This window comes from Dromaius novaehollandiae, chromosome 3 (genome assembly GCF_036370855.1).
Source record: "Dromaius novaehollandiae isolate bDroNov1 chromosome 3, bDroNov1.hap1, whole genome shotgun sequence".
Classification (NCBI taxonomy): Eukaryota; Metazoa; Chordata; class Aves; order Casuariiformes; family Dromaiidae; genus Dromaius; species Dromaius novaehollandiae.
Window position 1 is genome coordinate 86,739,707 of NC_088100.1, and position 21,598 is coordinate 86,761,304.

Below are 21,598 nucleotides of genomic sequence, written 5' to 3' on the forward strand. Positions count from 1 at the left end.
TGGTAACTCCTGTCACTTTAAATTGAAATGATATAAGGATGAAATCCAGAGTCCATTGAAGTATGGGCTTCCTGCTTTTCCCACTCGCACTTCCTCTGAATCTACAATTTCTTAGTTTGAGCTTTCATTTCCATGCTGCTTCAGGGAAAAACAGAAAATCAAAAACTGTATGTACTGTCTACCCAAATGACAGTCTGAACTTCTTCACTTCATAAGATATTTCCTGACACTTCACTCATCCCCCCTTCAGTATCAAACTCTGTGCTACTATTTACATTCATGTGAATATGCTTTGTAGCAAACCTGGCAAAAAAAAAATCAAAAATATTTACAAAGAAAATCATTATTGCAAAAAAAATACTCTTGAGAACTCCCTCAGATGAAATCTTGTTCCACAATTTCAAGCATCCATAGAAGACCCAAAATACCAGACATAGACCACTTCTACTCAGTGGTAGAATTCTTACGCTGTTGTATCAGATTATGTTGCATACTGCTTGCCACTTTCTGTTAGGACACCAGCTCGCCCAACTTTCTTCTCCACCAGGGGATAGGTCTGTAGTCGTGTGATTGTGCCATTTCGCTGCAAACATATGGTGTGGAGCCACGCAATACATTCTCCATGGTTCATGGCACCCAAGAAGCTGCACTAGCAGGTGTCATCCAGGAAAAATATTTTACAGATACGAAGTCCTGAACAACGGAAAAATTTCCCAGCTGCAGTACCATGTCACAGCTTCTTCCTTTCTTGGGGACAGTCATGGCCAGGCACCGCTGGCCACATCTCCAGTTCCCCTCTCAATCGGCTGTGTTTGAAAATCACAGGCACGGAAATAGTTACAGCAATGCACTTCAAATATATGACAAATAGGTACTACCACAGCCAGGTATGGGTGGGCATGGGGCAGGCGGAAGACACTCAAGGCTTGGCACATCAAGGGCATGTGAATAAGCAGTGCAGTCTATGTACCACTTAGATTTGTGGCCAGCAATACAGTACAATGGCAAGAGAGGGCAGAGACTTTTTCAGTACAAAAAATATTTGTTGCTGAAGGAACTGCAGAAGATAATATTGTTGAATCACAGGAATGTCATCTAATTTGGAGTTTTTAAAGTTGGGTGAGAGCATGCAATAGGTTGCAATAAATTCTTGCTATGAGTACTGCTGGTTAAGATGAATCATGACACTCTTTTAGTCTCTGAGTCTGTTTTGATATCAATTGCTACTACATCAACCGTTAATTTTGTATCATTGTCATACATTGCTATCACAGAACACCCACTTGTGACCAAGCAGTTTAGATAATACAAAGAACATGCAGCAACAGCTAGAATAATAACTGCCTCTTTCACTGTACTCTATACAGTAAAGAAGAATATAATCTCCTTTATAATAATTTTCAAACCTCTGGCAAACTGTGAGCATAAAAAGAAGAAAATAATGTATTTTCTTCAATTGGAAAAATGCTGTGCTTTTAAAGTCCAGAAGGAGTCAAAAGCCTTATAAGTAAAATGGTGTCATTCAGGCACACATCATAGAAAAATACCATCAAAGCTCAGGTAAGGCAACAACAACAACAACAAGCTGTGGAGGTAACTTTCCAAAAAATAACACAGGTATATCATTCCCAATCACATAGCGTTATCTGTGATGAATATATACAAAAAACAGAGCAGTTGTTGAAACAGAACCACTTTTAGAGAGTAAATACAATAAAATACATTTCACTGTCCACATCAAAATGAAGGATGAGAGAGCAAACTTTAAAGATGCTACAAGATTCCATTTTATGCCATTTTTAGAATCTGAATCACATATTCCTGTTGTCGAACAACTCCCCTTCCACTGCTCAGTTCTCCCTGTTGTAGAGGATTTACACAGATAATTGTTGAGAACTGGCAGTTCAGCAAGATAAACTCTTTACTATTAAAAATACAGAAAAACTGTTAGCTTTTTGACAGATATCAAAAATAGCTTCAAGAAAGCCCTTCCATTAAAAAAAGAGGTCTCAGTGAGCAACCTATTTCTTCTCTAGTGGTAGAATCTAAATGTTGAAGGAAGAGATACCACTGCTGACAAAAACAGCAAAAAAAAAAAAAAAAAACATAAAAGGCTTTAAAGTAAATTGATAAAATGAACAATAGCACATAGCTGGGTCAACATAATGGTCACTCTGTGTTTTAAGGGAAGTCAAATATTAAATTGCTGAACTGTTAGAAGTAGTGTGTAATTTATCACTTAAACCAGCCTCAGCACTGAAGGAAAAAAAGAGGTGGCAAATGTGATTACAAGTTTTAGAAAGACCTCTGGAAAAAAATCTGAGAAAAAAAGATGAATAAGAATGATGTCCATACAGACAATATGATAGGAACAAAAATAAAGGGTAGAATGAATAAAAATATAGATAAATGTCACAGAACAAGAATGACTCCAAATAGCTTTTATTGGTGGATGCAGTATCTCACAACTCTATAACTGTTCCTTTGTGGAGTTAATAAACATATAAGATCATGAAAATGATCTGGCTGACATATTAACTTGGATTTCCGAAGGACTCTTGGCATGATTCCCCCAAAGGTTTTAAAGGAAGTAAGTAGGCCTGGGATAGAAAGTCATGGAACAAGCAACAGGTAGGAAGATAGGAACCAAGGTTAAGCATAGATGATCAGTCATCATATGGAAGCGAGGCAATCACTGTAGTCCTGTAGCTATATTTGGTAGATCCTGCACTGTTCAATATCCTCCTAAAATATCTACAGAAGAATGTGGCTGATGATGCAACGTGATGTGCAACATTATTTGTACAACCTTACTGAGGTAATTAAAAAATGAAAAGTTGTGAAAATACGTAGATCCTTGTAGAAGGATCTCTCAAAATTGTCTAACTGGACAAGGCAACGGTGGATGGAACTGAATGTTGATAAATACTAAGCAATTCAAATATGAACACTCCCTCCCCGAGTTTACACGCCCAGTAAGGAGCTATATGATAGCTACTGTTGGTCAATGAAGCCACTGTAGATGATTCTGTGAAAATGTCTGCTCAAACTTCAAACAGAACAGAATGAATTATTAGCAAAGAAATAGAATACAAACCAGAAGATGACATTATTATACTGTATTCCTCACCCACGTCATCAATTCTGAGAAGAGTTCTGGTGATTCCATCTCACGCTATATATATATTGAAGCTGGAAAATGCAGCAAGAAGGGCAATAAGGATGATAAAAGACATAGGAAAGCTTCCATATGACAAGCGATGTCGCAAATCCGAAAGTGGATGATGGAGGACAGCTATTATACCAGTCTATAAAATCATGACTAGCCAAGAGATGGTGATGGAAAAAGGAATAATAACTTACTACTTCTCATACCCCAAGACCTCGGAGTCAATCAATTAAATTATCAGGCAGACACTTCAAAACAAATAAAAAATACATCTACAATACCTGATTAAACTGTGCAACGTATTGTCACTGAGCGTTGTAAAGGCAATGGAAGAAAGGTCATTCAAGAATTACTAAACAAAAAGCTGTAGGTACCACTACGGGTCAGGGAGCTCTCTAAGCTTCAGGGGGGCAGCAGTGGGGAAGCTGCGCCGAGGGACTGATGCTACCCTGGGTCTCCTGTCTGAGCCCCTTCCTAAGTTTTTGTGACTGATCACTGTCAGAAACAGTGCACATGTCCAGATGGTCTGATTGCAGTACTGCCTGTCTTATGTTCTTATTGACTTTGTTGTGTAAAATGCATTTAGTGTCTAGTGTTTTGGAGTGTGCATTGCATATAAATTAATTTGCATTATTAGCTATGTTTTTTCTTGCGGTACAGAAGATTTTTGACTTGCTGATTACTTTTAAATTTCCTATTATTTGCAACCACTAGTATGTGTAAAGGCTTTTGGCTTGGGGAATATCTTTTAATATTAGAATTGAAGTCCCAATATATTTATCTGCTAATTGGTCTTCAAGGAGATAATTTCAGCATGGCAGATTATCTTCTAAATGTATCATATGCAGGAACATAAATAGACCTTTCACTTCCACTTTATTCTCAGCCACTCATCATTACTATCGTAAGAGCTATTGTGAATTACCTTTGATCTATTTTCTGTAAGAGTAAGTTTTCATCTGCTTCAGATAGCTAAGGGCACATATTTAACAAAGTTCATTAACATGAACTTTAACCCTTGAAATTTTACAGTTGAAACTCTTTAAATAGTTGTCTGTATATTTAATTTTATTATGCAGTTATGGGGGCAGCACTATTACTAAAAATTCATGTCAGGTTTAACTGTGGAACTGTAAATCCCCATCCGTAACTTCTTCAAACCAGCCTACTTGAAAATATCCTCAAGTTAGGTGACAAACATATGAAGCTATCTCAAGAAATAGCAACTTTTAATTATGCTACAAATAAAAAATCAACCATTCATTAGTTCTCTGAAAGACCTTAATCAAAAAACTTAAACTTTTTAAAACCCAAGGTTACTATAATATAGCAGTTGTTTATTTATTAGATTTTTGCTTTGTTTCTGTAATGGTAGTGATTACATTTGAAGATGTTAATAATTCCACAATTCCAAAATGTAAATATTTCAAATTTACAGTTCTTCATAAGCTTCCTAATAAGCTTAAAAGCTATTAAAAAGGTTAAGCTTTCCCATTTATCTAATGCATGTGTTACATTTAAGTAGACAGCAATTAAGAAACAGATTTCCAAAAGCAATCCAGTGTGTGGACAGCAGTATTTCTCTCTCTGTGTTGCGTGAAAACTGAAAACCATCTTACAGACAGTCAGTAACAAAAAGAAAAAGGCCTTACATTAACATTTCAGTCATCAAATACTACATAGAAGACAAATATCAAAACATTTTTTGTTTATTTGACTATAAATAGCTGAAGCAGCTGTTGGCAAGATGAATACATTTCAACTGCTTTTATTCAATTAAATCGTCCAGATTTATAATCTCACTTCCACCTACTCATGCCTTCCATTACTATGTAACATAGTTCTCTGGGAAACAAGGGAGCAGAAAGTTAATGAAGTCTCTAGACAATTATTTAACTGCTTTTAATTAAATATGCCAGTATGAAATCAGAATTACTAAACATTCTTCCTCTGAAGCCTCCAAAACTTGGTACAATCCCAAAGTTTCAGAAGAAACTGACAAAGAGGAGGAAAAGCACAAAAAATCTTAGTGACTTTAGTAAAAGCAAGTTTAAATCTTTTATTAGTAATTTAATTCATATAATGAATTAGTAAGCTTTATTTTTTTAAATTATCAGACTGTCACAGTTTTCCCTAAAAGGACATACCTTTATATATGATCCTTCAGTTGTACTTTTGTCCTTTTATTACTATTAACAGTGACAGTAGCATAATAGTTTCTGACTACGCTGTTTAAGCAAGAAACTGCAGCTACTGGCATGGAGAGTTACCAGGTAAGCAGACAAGATGACAAACAGATGGTGTTTTCAAGTCAGCAGGATTTGTTATCCAATGCCAGTTATTCTGAAAATCTGATACATCAGTAGGAAGTTAATATTGGCTAGTGATACATTTGTCTTACTCTACACTGTGGTCACCGTATTCTTTGCTTCTGAGTGATGACATCAAGGAAAAAGATACTGGTACAACAAACTAGAAGGAGATAATCCAGTTCAGGAACAACAGTTTCATTAGTAGGCCAATGTGGTACATTTTCAATGAAAGCTAAGTAACAAAAATGGCCTGATCTATTAGTTGATTGTAAAAACTGATGATAGTTTTCTAAACTTTGTAAAGCTTTTGGGCTAACCAACATCACTTTTGAATAGTTCATCTAATATATAGTTTTATGGCAAAGCTGTGTACTTCGGAGGTAACTTGATGGGTAAAGATTTCAAACATTTAATTTAGACTTCCTATGGTCTAATTTGTTTTGTAACAGAAATGGTGAAATACATAGCTCCTATTGGTGTAACAGAGCATCTGAAGTTCTTTCCAATGTAATCAGTTGAATTCAATGCTTACTGATTTTTCAGCTTCTATAATCTGGATCTGGGTAATGGTTTTAGCATGAACTTTTTATTTAAGTAGGCTTCTTTAGACTTCTTTTTCTAATCAGTACTCTGTATTCTACTCACTACTTCTTTCTTACTCTTCACTCAACAAAAGCTCTCAAAGACTTCAGTGAAAGTTGTCTTTAGTAAGAAATAAATCACGTTGAATAAAGTCCTTTATTCACACATTGTTTATTACACAACATATTTTTTTGTTGCACTGGGTGTTAATTAAGAAGCAAACAAGTGCACAACATTTGATCCTTCATAATGTCCTTACTGTCTACTGAGTTCTAAAGAAAATGTTGTTCATTGGTTTGTTTGTTTCAATTTTTAAAATATTGACCAGGTATCACTCCTTTTGTCTAAATCAGCCTTTAGATTTTAGCGTGATGTACAGTTTAAAGGATATGTTACACCTAGTCCTATTTTTAAAGGAGTCTAGTTAACTGGGCTCTCTTACAGTTAATGACAAAACCTTGGGCCTCCTGTGGGGTTTGAACTTCACCTTTAATGACTAAAACAGAGGAGGAAGGAATAGGTGTCCTGTGAAGGTATTACATTTACCACCGAAAATAATTCTGAGTAGAATTTGGAGCCTTTAATGCTAAAGGTATGAAAACTTCTAATTAAAACAGATTACTTTGACAATATCACCATAGAATAGGGGTAGGATTAAGAAGAACGAAATTAAAGAACTCAGTTGAAGGTTTCTTTTTAACCAAAAGTAAGCAAACATGAATAGAATTCTGCTTTATTTAGGGAATGGATATAAATATTTATAAGCTATGTTCAAATAGTAATTTTAAATGATTTGAAGAGTTATAGGATTTTCCTAATTAGAACCAAAATGAATCTATTTTGCATTAGTATGCTATAGATGAAAACAAATGGGTTGGTTCCGGAAATAATGTTACAGAACACATATTTCGTCATACTGATAGGAGTAATATTGTTATTGTTACACAGCAAATTATGCTAGAGTCAAATTCCATACTTGCAATCTTTACCTATTGCTCCAATATTGGTATTCCTTTATAATCTAAATAGATTCAATTATTAATACTTCATAAGTAATTTAAAAGTTTAGAAAAGTACTTTATTCATAAATAGGATTATATATCTAAACTGGATGTATTTTGTAACTGGTTGATGTAACCTACTAAATTGATTAAAATCTTATGGTAATGTCTTTTATTATTTATTAAGTGGTTCCTAAAGGGATTTTCAGTGTTTAAGTGATTGTACAATATATAAATCATTCTATCTACAAATACACTGTATTGATTGCAAGGATGAAAAAACATTAACTATTTTATAGAGTGTCTTGCAAAATTATGTCACCTTAGGGTAACAAGAGAGGAGGAATTTTATTTAGACACACTTAGTTTGATGTAACAGGTTGCGATGGTTTGATCTATGTGCTTTATATTTATGATAACACAAACTCTATGCATCTCTACCAGTCACAAAGTCCATTTCTTCATTTTGAGTCTAAAAACCTGTTCATTTTTAACCAGCAGCCACATTAATAAACTAAAACATATCATATTATCAGAAGGTTCCTTGCAAAGAAATTGGAGAGGAGCGCTGATGTAGCCAACCACCTATTTATAAGCGAGAAAGTAAGTCGGCCAAGCTAGGGACATTCTAATCAGCTTCAAGAGCCAACACACGGTAATGTGGCTACTCAAACAATACCAACCCCTAGGAAGAGGGGAAGCGCACACAAGGCTGTGTTGGGTCCTGTGGGGAGGCACTTGTAACACACAGAGTCCACACAGGGTAACAAATTACACCAAGCTGGAAAAAATTTAAATGCCAGTGGAAAGACGTGGAAGAAGAAACAGAATCCATTAAATCAGATTCATGCTGTTACAGTTAAGTTACAGACAATAAACCTTTGTTCACCCTTTCCAAAGTATAATCAGAATCTAAAGTCCGCCAGGCTCTGGGCAAATAAAATAATCTCTGCATAGGAGCACTTACCATTTCAGCCCTCAATCCCCAGCAATGGCTAGATGCACACTGATTACCACACACAGATAAACGCTACCCACGCTACACACACCTAAAGGAAAACTGACCCTTACATTTTTATTCTGGTTGAGTATCATAACATCAGTACCGTTGGTACTAAAGGAGTGTCTGTAAATTTGGACATTTTCTATTCCAAAACAGTATATGAGTTTTAATTTCTTCCTGTTCATCTGAGATTAAAGTTATTATTTCATTTAAATGTTACAGGACCTTACAAGCTCAGATCAAATTCACTCAGCAGAAGAAAGGTTATTTACATTAGACTTGGCCAAGGTTCATCAGGTTTGACTAATCTCAGTATCTGTCTCATTGAACAAAATGTGGCCAAGTTTCAGCTAGACTTATAAAAGCAAGTCTCTTGGAGTTTCTGGTTTGTAATATGAGGCTCCTGGTGCATGTGCAGCCAGTGTAAACTACATTTATGAGTTTTTTTTCACTGATCACTGATAAGTAGGATGCTTCTAGTTTTGCTTTATTTCAGCAAGTTTTGATTAATGCAAAGACTACAAACATAAGCATGACCTTTCTTTTCCTTTCTTTCCTTCTTTTCATAAGAGGCTAATTTTTTCCTTTAACAAATTGTGGAATGAGCTTCACCTGCTGTCAGCTGGCAGCCACCTGATTTGTCTCCCAAATGTTATGGTTCAGAATGCATAGTCTGCCTCCTGCACTTTGCTCCTACTTTACTGCATCTGCATGGGGATAAGGGGCAGAAACAACCTAGAGGTAACCAAATTTTCACAATGCACTTCCATAAAATCAAAAAAGAAAAAAACTTAATAATTTTCCTCTAATGCTTTATGCAACTTCAGTAAGCACAGTGTATTATCAAAGTCACTATTAATACAGCAGCTGCTGGAGAGAGATTTTATTTCAAAATGGAGGAGGGAAAAGTGGGAGAAACACAAACAGAAGTCCTTCTAATTCTCCCTTTTTATTGCACTGGATCAGTGACCACAGTCTACATAGCTGCTAATGGGCATCTAATACGAGTTAGCTACATCCCTGAAGTGAAAAGAAAACTAATGGTAAGAATTGAAGTTGAAAAATCATGGGAGCATGCTTACTTCAAGGAGCGGTCTTCTTTTGTAACTCAGAATGTTTGATTTAGTCATACATATTCATATGTCCAGCCAGGGAAAGGCAAAGTTTACAGAAAGCACAGCAGTGTCTACTACGTAGAATGGGTTTTCTGAACTGTAGTAGAGTATATAGGCCTAGGCCTAGGATTACTAACACTTTGAGTGCAATTCCTGGTATCCAAGAGTGCTAGTAGACTCCTTCAACAGACGCTACCAAAATGAGATAGACGAAGGTGCTCTGAATGCACAGGCTGTGTCTCCTGGAGCTGGCCGCAGCGCTGTGGCTCTGCTAGGGTAACCACCCAATAGCAAAGTGCCTTCAGTCAAGTAACTTCAATAGGCTTTGCAGATATCAGTAAATCAAATACACAACACTGAAGTAAAGTAAAGGAGAAATGTGATGATGGTTTACATATTATCTCTTCTCAAAAGCTCTTTCTGAACCACCTAGAAAGAAATTCTTCATGGGAACAGTTAAGGATGAAAAGCATGTTTTGTAAATAACACATTTCCCTAGGAAGATACTTGATTATTCTTCACTAAAAAGAAAATTGCCAAGGATTTCTCCCTTTAAAGAGACAACAGCATTATTCACCTTTAGCATGCTGGGATGCTAAGGAACAGATAAATCATGTGGCTTACTAAAAGCATCAAAGGAGTCAGTGAAAGAACCCAGCACATAACTGGTCTCTTGGAAATTTCAGCTGACAGCTTCAAACCAGCTTACTTTTCCTTTTTTTCTTTTTTTTTTTGGCAATGATTAAAAGGACTTCAGGCTCTATTGTTGTCAATTTAATGTTGCCAAGTGTACACTTCACAACACTAATTATCATTTTAAAAAAGAAAAACACTGTGCCAGTAGATCTTCCACATTAAGAGTAATTGGCTCCATCAGTGAAGAGTCAGCATTTACCCTGTAATGGTCACTTCAGCAAACAAATGTCCAAGTGCCAAACCACAAGCCCATAAAACTCTAAACTCAGTCAATTGCTTCAGTTTGGGTTGAGGTCACCCTTATTTTTATGACTGAACTAAACTTCCACATCAAAAATAACTTAGATAATTTCTCTTCCTCAAAATTTTGCAGAAAAGCTGTAGACTGAAAAACAAACTTTTTTTAAAGTACAGATTGAAAAGCAAACAATAAAACAGCAATTATAAATTGAGCATGGCTATTCTGGGCACAAACTCTACTCTGCTCCACTAAAATAATTTCAAATCTCGTATAATTTAGCAGAATCCACCCATTATCTCTAATTTATTTTCTTGATGGAGATTCCCTGTGGCAAGTTGAAATCTTTCAAAGCTTCCACAAAAAAATGTTTTCCCATTTATGAAAAATATGCAGCAATTCTTTTTACTGTCAATTTACACTTGTAACTATTTTTTACTTCAAATTGCTGTTTCCAGCAATAGTTGGAATAATAACTTCACACTTATTAACATAAAGAAAGCCAGTGCTACTGCCAGGCTTTCTCCTGCTTTTTGTTCTCCCACTATCCATAAAGTAGCATTCTTTCTCACTTAAAGGGCATAGGTGGTGTACTCCTGCGGGAGATTAACGGACAGCACACCAATCAATATGATTAAATGCTGACACTTTATTAAGCCCGAACAGCATCTTTTATATGCCTTAACCATGGTCACATGAATCAAACTATACAGTGATTGGTACATGTTCATTTAGCATGCACATCTGAACAGTATGTGATTGGATATCATGTACTGTCCACGAGGAAGCAAAGAAACTCCCCTAAGCCCTTAAGTTTCTCACTGAACGTCTGGGAGTTGTTTTTCTCGTTCCAAGGGCAGTTTCTCACCACATTGCATGCCCTCTAGTAACCTTACCCATAGGCCGCAAAACCTACTTTCACACTCTTGCTATTAGCATTAGGGCTGGATTGCTCGCATGTCCGTTTTCCTCTAGAAAATCCTCCACATACTCCCTATGCAAAACAAACAAAAAAATTGCACTCCAAAAGAGTAATGTTTTCTAACGTACTCTAGTACCACTTCCTTCTTATTAGTTCTTCCATTTACTAAAGGACAAGTTGAATTTAGCACTAACTATTTACACTTTAGATAACAATTTGCAAGCCTTGCTCATTTGAATAGTTCTTGCTCCTAGAATAACACCTGCAGATGAAGGGTGCAGAAACAGTCTCTAAATTTTTCTGGACACAGTGGAATAATCTCCTAAAATATGTGAACCAAGCTCTATGTTATATTGCTCTTACATGTATGTTGCTGTTATCAGAATAGATGGAGATGCTAACTTGCAGTGCAAACATAAGCATATTTATTTCTGCATCGTCAAGTTGTACAGGTTCACAGGAGCTTTCTAATAGGACCCTGAAGTCAAGTTTTAAAAAACAGGCATAGTAAAACCCTGACACATTGGTGAAAGGTAGACAGAAGATACTGGAAACCCAAATTATGGTGACAACAGCTGACTGAAATCTAGGATTTTTCCAAAGGAAATTCTAGATTGTCTTGTCTAGGACTGGAAAGAAAAGTCAAAAGCTTAAAAATATTATACAAAATTGAATATTCTCAGAAGTTTTGTCATATGAATCCATCCATCAGGTTCATTGCTAACTCACAGTTATGAGTGCTACCCTAAAGGCTGCATTCAGGGTGGTCGGCATTTTTCAGATTTTCAGCCAGCTCCAGATAACAGACTTTGGACTGTCCAATCCTTGGACCAGTACAGACACACATAAGGACATTTGTCCTTGTGGATAGTTCTTTCCACCCATGCCACCTCAGAGGATGTAACAGAGCTCAAATTAAAATACCATGGTGTTATGGTTACATATATCAATAGTCTGTGTGTTTGATTTTAACTGCATATCAACCCAGGGAACCATGTTCTCCATTTAGTTTAAGCATTCTTCTATTCCAAATTTTCCCAATAATCAGATAATCCGAACGACAATCTACCCAAACACTGCAGTTCTGGTTTGACAAATACAGAGTCAGGCTTTCATATCAGATAAACACAGAATGGCAATCTTTCAAACCCTAATAAAAATAGATAGGTGAGTATTTTGTACCTGACAACTGAGAAGTACAATATCACACTCATGTCTCAAGGGATCCCCGTTTTATCTTTAGAAAGCAAACATATGACACTATGTGTAAAGTTATATTAAACCAGAGGCAATTAGTGATCTCTGTTCTAACAATTCAGGTAATTTGTGAACTGGCTACTTCCAAATAATGAATTATGTACTTAAAATAATTCCATATTGTCCGACCCACAATCTTAAATGTAGCTCTTGGTAAATGATTTTATTTTTTGCTGGAATTCCGCAATGATCATACTTTCATTTCTAATGTGAAGAAAAAAACATTTTTTTAATTAAAAAATCCCAAAGAAACAAAATTCCTTTCCAAAAAGTCTGAAATAGACAAAGGTAAAATGAGTATCTCTGGTCATGCTTTAAAGAAGAAAGAAAACAGGACGTGTTTAAGAAACTGTTTAGTATGACACCAAGTAAATTCCTCATGGAACAGAACTTAAACTAATTTTCTACTAATTAAAGGACATCACCTTGTTCCCTGGTACACATTGCAGTAAAATCATCAGATTCTTAGCAAAGGCTTCTGAGGTCTGATGCTGTCTGTTTTGCTATTGAAATTACACAGGTCAAATGTTGCCTGGCCACCACCACAGCAACAGAAGACAAAGTAAGATCTGATCATTTCAAAAGACAAATCAGAATTTTCAGACATTAAAAAAAAATTACCTGGATCTTCTATAGATAAGTTCTTCGTCAACCATTGAACAATGTCTGAACCTAGGAACAAAGCAACAGGTATTTTAATTTAGCAAGTTTTCCCTTCTTATTCTTTAGTTCTCTAGTCCAATTAATATTGTTCTACCACACTAAAAAAATCTACAATTTTTGCTCAGTTTGTCTAGAATCAACTAGATCTTTTTATTTTTACAGTGTCTACTGTTTAAGCAAAAGAAACATACCACTCACTCATTTCTTTAGGCCAAGACTCATAAAACATAATAGAAGCACATTAAGGATATGGTAATAGCCTGCATTTCAAAAATTGCATTGTTGCAAAATTTACATAGAAAAACAAACAAACACTTTATTAAGTTAACACTAAGTTCCCCCTACCTTCCAAATTAGGTTGCAAACGAAGCCTAGAAAAGGAAAATGCAATACAGATTGAGATGATGCTATCAATGTAATATTTGTTGCAGGCCATTTCTGCTTAAAATCATTCTTGGACTAATACATGTCATTATGAGCTCTGTTTAGGAGCTCCAGTTTGTCGGTTTTGCCTTCTGATTTTCCTACCTTTAACTATTACTTCTGCTGTAGTGACTTTTGACTCTCTCCATTGGCCATCAGTAAAAGCATATTCATTTACCTTATCATGTACTACCAAGGTTTCAAACTCTGCCTCATGTCTAAGCCTGCAGAATTTGTTTTTCTCCTGGTGCTAAAGTCCTTTTCTTACCATTGCAATCTCTGTTCTTATTTTGTATCCATTCATTTACTGCCTGTCCATTTCTATTTAATTTCCTGTCCTCATTTTAAGATCCATGTTATTGCCCCCTCTGACGCCAGATTCCCTGCTGTCTTTCTCCCCCAGTACTCTCCCCCCTACCTCCCTGTTCCTAAAATCCCTCTGCTGGCTCTTGGCTATGAACTTCTTATCACACTCTGCACTCTGCGTGCCCAGCTGAGCTGTAGTCAATCTCGTTTTTCAGACTGTAAGCTATCCAGCTGCACTTCACCCACTGTGAACATGCTGAATTACAAAATAAATTACGAAGCAGTTCTGCAGACAAAAAGACAAACACATTTATGATTTAAAGAACTTTAAATAACAGCATTGGCCTAAGGGAAAAATGTAATAAAACACTAGGGGGGTTGTGTGCATTTTCTGTTTCATGATGGCTGCATCATGTCTTCATTTCAGACAAACAATATAATGCAAAGACATGTCACATAATACTTCCTTATAAAATCGGTGTTTAAGTTGTCCATTTATTCCTGAGCAGATGTAGTAACATCACTCTTTTACAAGTCTTAAGTTTAAAAAGCAAGAATGATAATAAAAATTTACACAAGTATTAGACAAATCAAAATAGTAAAATCTCATGAATGGACAGTAGCGGAAAATATTAGAACGTGGGGCAGATTTCTCCTATCAGTACCCAGATCCTGATTTCTTCCTGTACTTTCAATTCATAATTTCCTTTGATCTTTTGGGGGTATATGAATATGATGCATCAGAAAAGCATTTCAGAGAACAAAGAAAATCTGTTTTTTCTTCATGCTAACTAAAATCATTTTGCTGCCTCTATATTATTACTGTTAGTGAATAAGTCTATCTTGTATTTTACAAAGCCTCCTTGATTATAATGTAACTTTTCTTGTGTGTACGCATTACTGAATTGGTTTCATAGCGAAGAAAACTGTGGTGATTTTATAACCGTCTCCAGAGAAAATATTCTTATTAACTTGTTACATATCTGCATTTTGATAGATATTAAACTCCAGTGGCCCCATTTCTCATAGCATTTACACTGAATTTTTCCTTAAACAAGTCAATTTACCTTTGCATACTCCTGCTGTTGAATGTGTACAAAATGTTTTCAGGTAGATATTCCTACCTCAAAGTATTCTACTTTTTGTATATATCTATAAACATATTTCATATCTTTACTCATGATGTTAATGAGGCGGACACCAAAGGATGAATTTCAGCTTAAGTATAAAATGAAATTTCATAGACAGTGACTTCAGTGAGACAGTTCCAAGGTATATTTTTTCATTAGCTCATGAGCAAAGTTAGTCAACCCTAAATATTGCCAAAAAAACTCAGAGTTTATAGGAAAAAAGTAATCAGAAAAACAATATACGATTTTTGAATACTGAATTCTAGCCTTGATTTCCTTCAAACCTCTCAGGTACCATATGGAGAGAAACTTCCTGCTCTCAGAAATTCTCCCTTTTTTATCTCATTTTCAATTACTTCTTTCCACCCCACTTCTTCCAAAAACTTTCTTACAGTGACACACCATATATCTCATTCCTAATTTGCAAACAAGATTGCATTTGCAAACAAGAGCGATACATCAGAGATTTTACCTCCACACATTACACTGCCTTGTGGCTTATTATAAATAATAGTGGGGAAAAGGGATTTCTTGACAGTTGCATCATCTTTTTCTGAAAGACTGTCACCCTTCTATTCACATTTTAGACTAAAGACATTAGACTAAAGATGGTCCTTGAATGCCTGAAGAGCGTTGTTTAAGCCAGCTATCACATTCATATATTCCAATGCTTTGAGCTGCATGACGTAAGTGACAGAAGCTCAAGCCAATAAATATCAACATACAGACCCTCTTTCTAGTGTGATGGGTATTCAAGTAAAGTAAAGTTGCAAATAATTTGCCATATTGCAAATGAGGAACTTATCAGTTCATATTCCTTTGGGAGAGCTTGTGGACAACTCTAGTCCTAAAAAGAATAATAAAAGTATTAATTTAGATAGCTTGTTGCATGTTTTTTGTCTGTTACTTTTAATATCTAATCAACAAGATTATTTCAGCTCAGTCCACCATTTCTGTGCCCTTTTCTGAACTTTATTACTTATGCAGAAGTGTTTCAAAGAGTGAGACCACTATTGTAATTTCTTATTTACTTACATGATCATGAGAAGAACAAGGCAACAAAACAACTGGATGCTTTTCAAGACACACAGTATTTCCTTTGAGTGGCTAGCCTTGAAAATACGGTGACTAGTCAATTTATGTAATTTTTTGTATGCTATTTTCATACACTATACTTCCCATATAAAGGAATCATGGTGCAAAAACTAGGACTTCATTATTTTTAAGAAAGAATTAATAGCTATATGATGAAACACCTTTAACCTTCAATCCTGAATCTCTCTTTTTGCCAACAAATTATCAAAAAGACAAGCTAGTAGGATGACATAAATGATATGGAAGCCAATAGCTTGGTATTCATCCCTTCCAAAAAGGGAAACAACTTTACCAGGAGCGTGTTTACCAGGCTTCGAGGAAAATAATTGGAATGTCTGCTGATGTTGTCCCACACAGACAATGACGTGTTTTTAAAATTTAGGTATTTAAAATATCTCCTTCTTATGATTTGTAATTATCTTAAACAATTATCTTTTTAACTAGAAGCAAAACTAGCTCTGTAGGAGGAATTACAATTATTCGTTTTGAACAGAAAGTAAAATAGGTTGAAGTAAATATACAGACTGTAAGGGCTACGCTTTATTGAATTAAAGCCACAATCTAAAAAAGAGAAGATGTCTGCACTGTCAAAACAATACTTTTTCTCTACTGTTTAAGGTGGCAGTCACTGGTAATGAATGATAACGAAAACCTTGTAATAACATTTTCAGAGGAGATGCTCAAGCTAAGTTCTCCAAGTCTCTCTGCCTCACTTCTAAAGCAACTGAAAGGCAAGCTGGGCATTAGATTTGTGAGGTGAAGAAGACTGAAGTTAAACTGCCAACTGAAGTTTGAAATCCCCCCAAAATCTGCACTTGTCATGTCAATTTTTAGATCAAATACAACTGGACAACACTAAGTGATCATTTGTAATAACAAATTAAAGCTAGCACAAGCAGAAAACATGTAAGGTTTTTAGACTCAGCGTCTTTGAACTAACAGTGGGATTTTTAAATGTCAACACCCATCTAGATAAAGGAGATAAAATTCACAAGATCTTACCCAAATCCGCAATTGTGAAAGACTTTCTAATTTTTTAATGAAAGCAGCAAAAAATATATTTAAATTCATACACAAACTCAAAACCCTCAACCATGTTCTTTACAAATTTACTTTTAAACGCAAGGGCCCTGAAAACAGCAGCTGCTCTAGCTGTCACAGAGTCTTAAGAAAAATTATTTGCAGAAAGTGTGCTCTCTGATCTCTGCAATGCTAATTTCCACATCGCATCCATAAAGGCCAGAGCAATGCCAAGGCTAGCTTTCAAGCACAAAATCCTTATTTTAAGGAAGTCTCTGTAGAATACATTTTAAAAGGGTGTTGATTTTGACCTATAGCAAATTGAATGGAAATTGTAAATTCATTTCTTGCTACACAAAGATGCAATGAGCCATGTTATCCTTGATCTGACCAAAAAACCGCAACATAGTACTTATGCAAATAAAAATCAAAATCAAAATTCAAAATGCTGTATCATTTTTAGAATTCAAAAACACACTTAGTTGAAAAAGATTCAATCTGTAAGGAAATATATGTTATTAATCAGAATTACAAGCTGTGAGACCACTGAGCAGTTTAACCAAGCTAGAACAATCTCTCATTTCATAAGAAGACAGGCTCAGCCTTACAGAAAGTATTCTTTTACTATTAATACCCCATTCCTATTCATTTTTTCATCGCAGCCCTCAGAACTGCAGAGGGCAGAACGGCGGCAGCAGGGCCCGCCCCAGCCAGGACGGGCGGCAGAGGGCGGCTGGCTGCTCCAACAGCAGCAACGCATCGCCCAGGGCCCCCCAGTCGCCTTCAGAGTTTCACCACAATCCGGTTTCGGGTGGAGAGTGCTGCTCTCGGTAGCAACACTCGGTAGTAACAACTTAATAAACACTAAAGTAGCAGTTTCCAAATTATAAGACAACATGACAGATATTAGATGAGGTAAGACCACTGCCTTTCCCGTGTTTCTGTTTTTCTTTGGTAGAGGAGGGAGCTGTGTTGTCTTGGCTTCTGCCTTCAACACCATTGGCAATACGTCATGAAATTAAGTTTAGTTATTCATACATACAAAAAAATCCTTGTTGGTCAGTGTCCGAAAAAAATATGTGCCTTTACGTTTCTCACCACTGATTTAGATATGGGCAATAAGGCAACTGGATCAGATTAGGAGGTAAAGGCCCGGGGCCTGTCCAGTTGCTCAGCCCTACTAGCTTCTAATGTTCCGCCATCGAGAAGATGATTGCTCTTGGACGGAGTCTGACCCAACACGAAATGGCTTTCATCAGTGGTTGGGCCACGATGACTTACACTCTCCCTGAAGTTTTCATGGTCACATACAACAGCATGCCATGCCGCCACTCAGTTAGTTATATGAGCATGGACATTTTACAATTTTCTTCTTTTTCTGACAAGCATAGTTTGTGCGTGCATGCATACGCCCGAACGAAAACAAGTACCATACATATTGCAGGGCAGAGAGGCAGCAGGGAAGAAAGCAATGGCTATAATATCACTGTCAACACTTTTTATAGGTATAGGGATTCGAATGTGCTTTTCCAGGTTACCGGATTATTGAGATTCTTTTTTCCTATGACTATCATAGCTAAGCAAAAAGAAGATCTGCATTAGACACTTGATAGTACCGTGAGAGGAAAGGTGCAGGGAGTCCCCTTTGAGGCTGGGGCTGCAGTAGTGCTTGAAGGAAAAATTAGGTATTTCCCCTTAAATTATGGCACCAGTCAGTGCCAAACTGCATTTTATTTAAGTCTAGTAGAAAACGAATTAAGTGGTCCCTTGATTGCCCAGCTCTGTTTCAGAAGTAAGCTGGTAAAAAATGTTTAGATGGTAAAAGGGGAAGATAAGGGAAATGGCACAAAGATGATGTATGTGGTTGGCTTTGGAATTTTTTCATATTAATTTCAATGCTTTCCACCTTGAATTTTTATTTAATATTTTTTCTGTTTCCTTTCTGTTTTCCTTTGGTTAATGGAAGATAAATTTATAGACCTAACCGGAATCACTGTGTACCATGAGTAACAACAGAGACGAATTTGTGCTAATTTGAATATGTTGCTGATTGAATTTACATAGTTAACCTATGTACCTTTACTGCTCAAAGGGGGTTAACTTTTAAAAGAAAGACATCATTGATCAAAGTGCAATTTGATGAATGAAATTTGTATCTCAACCTTCACATATTTAATTCTGCCACTTGGTTTTTATTAATTATTCATGGATATAGATGCATGAACTTTTTCTTTTTACTTATTACAACTGGAGATGGCCCAGAGCATTGGTTTAAGTTCCCATAGACCTCAAGGAAACTTATAACCAGTTGCAGGTTTAAAATTCTCTTTTAAAAATACTCCTAGTTATACAGTTAATATGAAATATTTTAATGAAACTATTCAAACAGAGTTTGAATTACAGTTTTCTAGTTTTAAAACAATATAATAGGCTATAATAAATTCTCATTTTTTTGCAGTGAAGACAAACATAGGAACTTGAAGAAATAAAAAACCTAAATGAATCATCTTTGACTTGGACCTTTTCACTCTAAGCAATCCTCAAAAATACTCAAGCCTAGAACTGCAAAAATGATCTATACCTGTCCTGGTTAGCATAACCCTGTGAAGAGCAACTGTGTCACCTGATATTGCTAAGTTACCAAACCTCTCCTTCCAAGAGGAAAAGTAATCTACTTTCATACTGTGAAAGAATTAGCATAGAATGTGAAAAATTTCTCCTAACTGCGATACTTACATGAAATCACCCATAGTGCTAACCACCAAATTCCAGTAAAGTAAATTCTGCAACCACACTATGTTTCACAATCAGGCTTTAGAACAGAAATCCAGGTCAACTGACTCTAGAAGGATAATTACTCATAAATCTGTGCACATTCACCAGCCAGACAGTGCCAATCTACACAGGCCCTATTCCTCTCCTGCAGAAAGGAACTGCTACTTCATTTTAGCCACATTTACCTCTGAAGATTCTCAAAAAACATCCTCTACTTACTTCAGTAGCTAAAAGTGACTGTTTTACAGATGACACTAGCTGTGCATAATCAGCAATATACCAGTCACCACAGATGGGATCTCTGTAATCGCAAGGCTGTTATTATAAGCACTAGAGAGCATCTTGCTGGAGAACATTGCTTCATGCTCAACATTTGCAAGACAAGAGTGATGCTGTTTAGAAAAATATGTACTCTGAAAACCCAGCACAGCCTTTTGATTGTACAGGGATTTTTATGCTTTTTTTTTTTCAAAATGATGTGAAGCCAGGGATCTTTTCTGCTATTGTAAAATTTCAGTGTTCAGGTGACATGGGTAGAGAAAAGACTTTTTTGTACATTCCCCCGGCAAAGAAACATTACAACTTCTTCTATCTAAAAAGTATTTGTGAAAAAAAAAACAGGAAATATAATTAGAATTCTGAATGCCCTGAAGAAATCTCATTTATCCTTCACCAAATAGAAAAAAAATTCTCACTTTTAAATTCATACACTTTACTGTATGCATACTCCAAACAAATCTCCTAAAGTCTGAGATCAGCAAGGAGCCCAGGAGTCTTACTAGTAAGACCTACTTGATTTCCTGTCAATTGGAAAAAAAATAATAATAATAAAAGAAGATTAGGAGCCAACCAGCTTCAAGTTCTCCTCATTATCATGACCATTCCTCTTCTCTTACCCAGTTCTCTCCCCTACAAACACAGGCTCCACAACCTCTCTGAGTAACCTGTTCCAGTGCTCAGTCACCCTCACAGTAAAGAAGTTTTTCCTCATGTTCAGATGGAACTTTCTGTGTTTCAGGTTGTACCCGCAGTCTCTTGTCCTATCACTGGGCACCACTGAAAAAAGTCTGTCTCCATCCTCTCTACACCCTCCCTTTGGATATTTACACATTGATAAGATCTGCCAGAGCCTTCTCTCCTCCAGGCTAAACTCCAGGCTCTCTCAGCCCTTCCGCATATGAGAGATGCTCTAGGCCCTTCATCAACTTAGCAGCCCTTCGCTGGACTTGCTCCAGTAGCTCCATGTGTCTCTTGTATTGGGGGGCCCAGAACTGGACCCCACACTCCAAGTTTGGCCTCACCAAGGCTGAGTAGAAGGGAAGAATTGATTCCCTCGACCTGCCAGCAATGCTCTTCCGAATGCAATCCAGTATACTACTGGCCTTCTTTGACGCAAGGGCACACTGCAGGCTCACAGTCAACTTGTTGTCCACCGGGACTCCTAGGTCCTTTTCTGCAGTTTCTTTCCAGCAGGTCAACTCCCAGCATGTGCATGGGATTTTTCCCTCCCAGGTGCAGGGCGCTGCACTCCCTTATGCTGAAGTTCTTGAGGTTCCTCTATGCCCATGTCTCCCACCTGCCAAGGTCCCTCTGAATGGCAACACAACAGCTCTGCTCTATCAGCCACTCCTATACTATCCTGTTTTGCATCACCTGGAAACTTGCTGAGGGTGCATTCAGTCCCATCATCCAGATCATTAATGAAGAAGTCGAACAGTACTGGATGCAATATTGACCCCTGCGGGACACCACCAGCTACAGGCCTCCAGCTAGACTTTGTGCCACTGACCCCAACCCTCTGAGCTCAGCCAAGCTGCTGCTGCTCATCTAGCCCATACTTCATCAGCTTGCCTGTGAGGATGTTATGGGAGACAGTGTCGAAAACTTTACT

At 36.6% G+C, this 21,598-nt stretch overlaps 1 protein-coding gene across 6 annotated transcripts in view; it reads right to left on the reverse strand.

Moving 5' to 3' along the window:
* The window catches only part of RGS7 (regulator of G protein signaling 7), a 290,217-nt gene that overhangs the window by 79,726 nt on the left and 188,893 nt on the right, over positions 1 to 21,598 (reverse strand). For all 6 annotated transcript variants that reach the window (XM_064509374.1, XM_064509369.1, XM_064509372.1 and 3 more), the window contains one exon: positions 12,917 to 12,967. In XM_064509374.1, the coding sequence (XP_064365444.1) occupies positions 12,917 to 12,967 (51 nt within the window). The remainder of the gene's footprint in view (positions 1 to 12,916; positions 12,968 to 21,598) is intronic.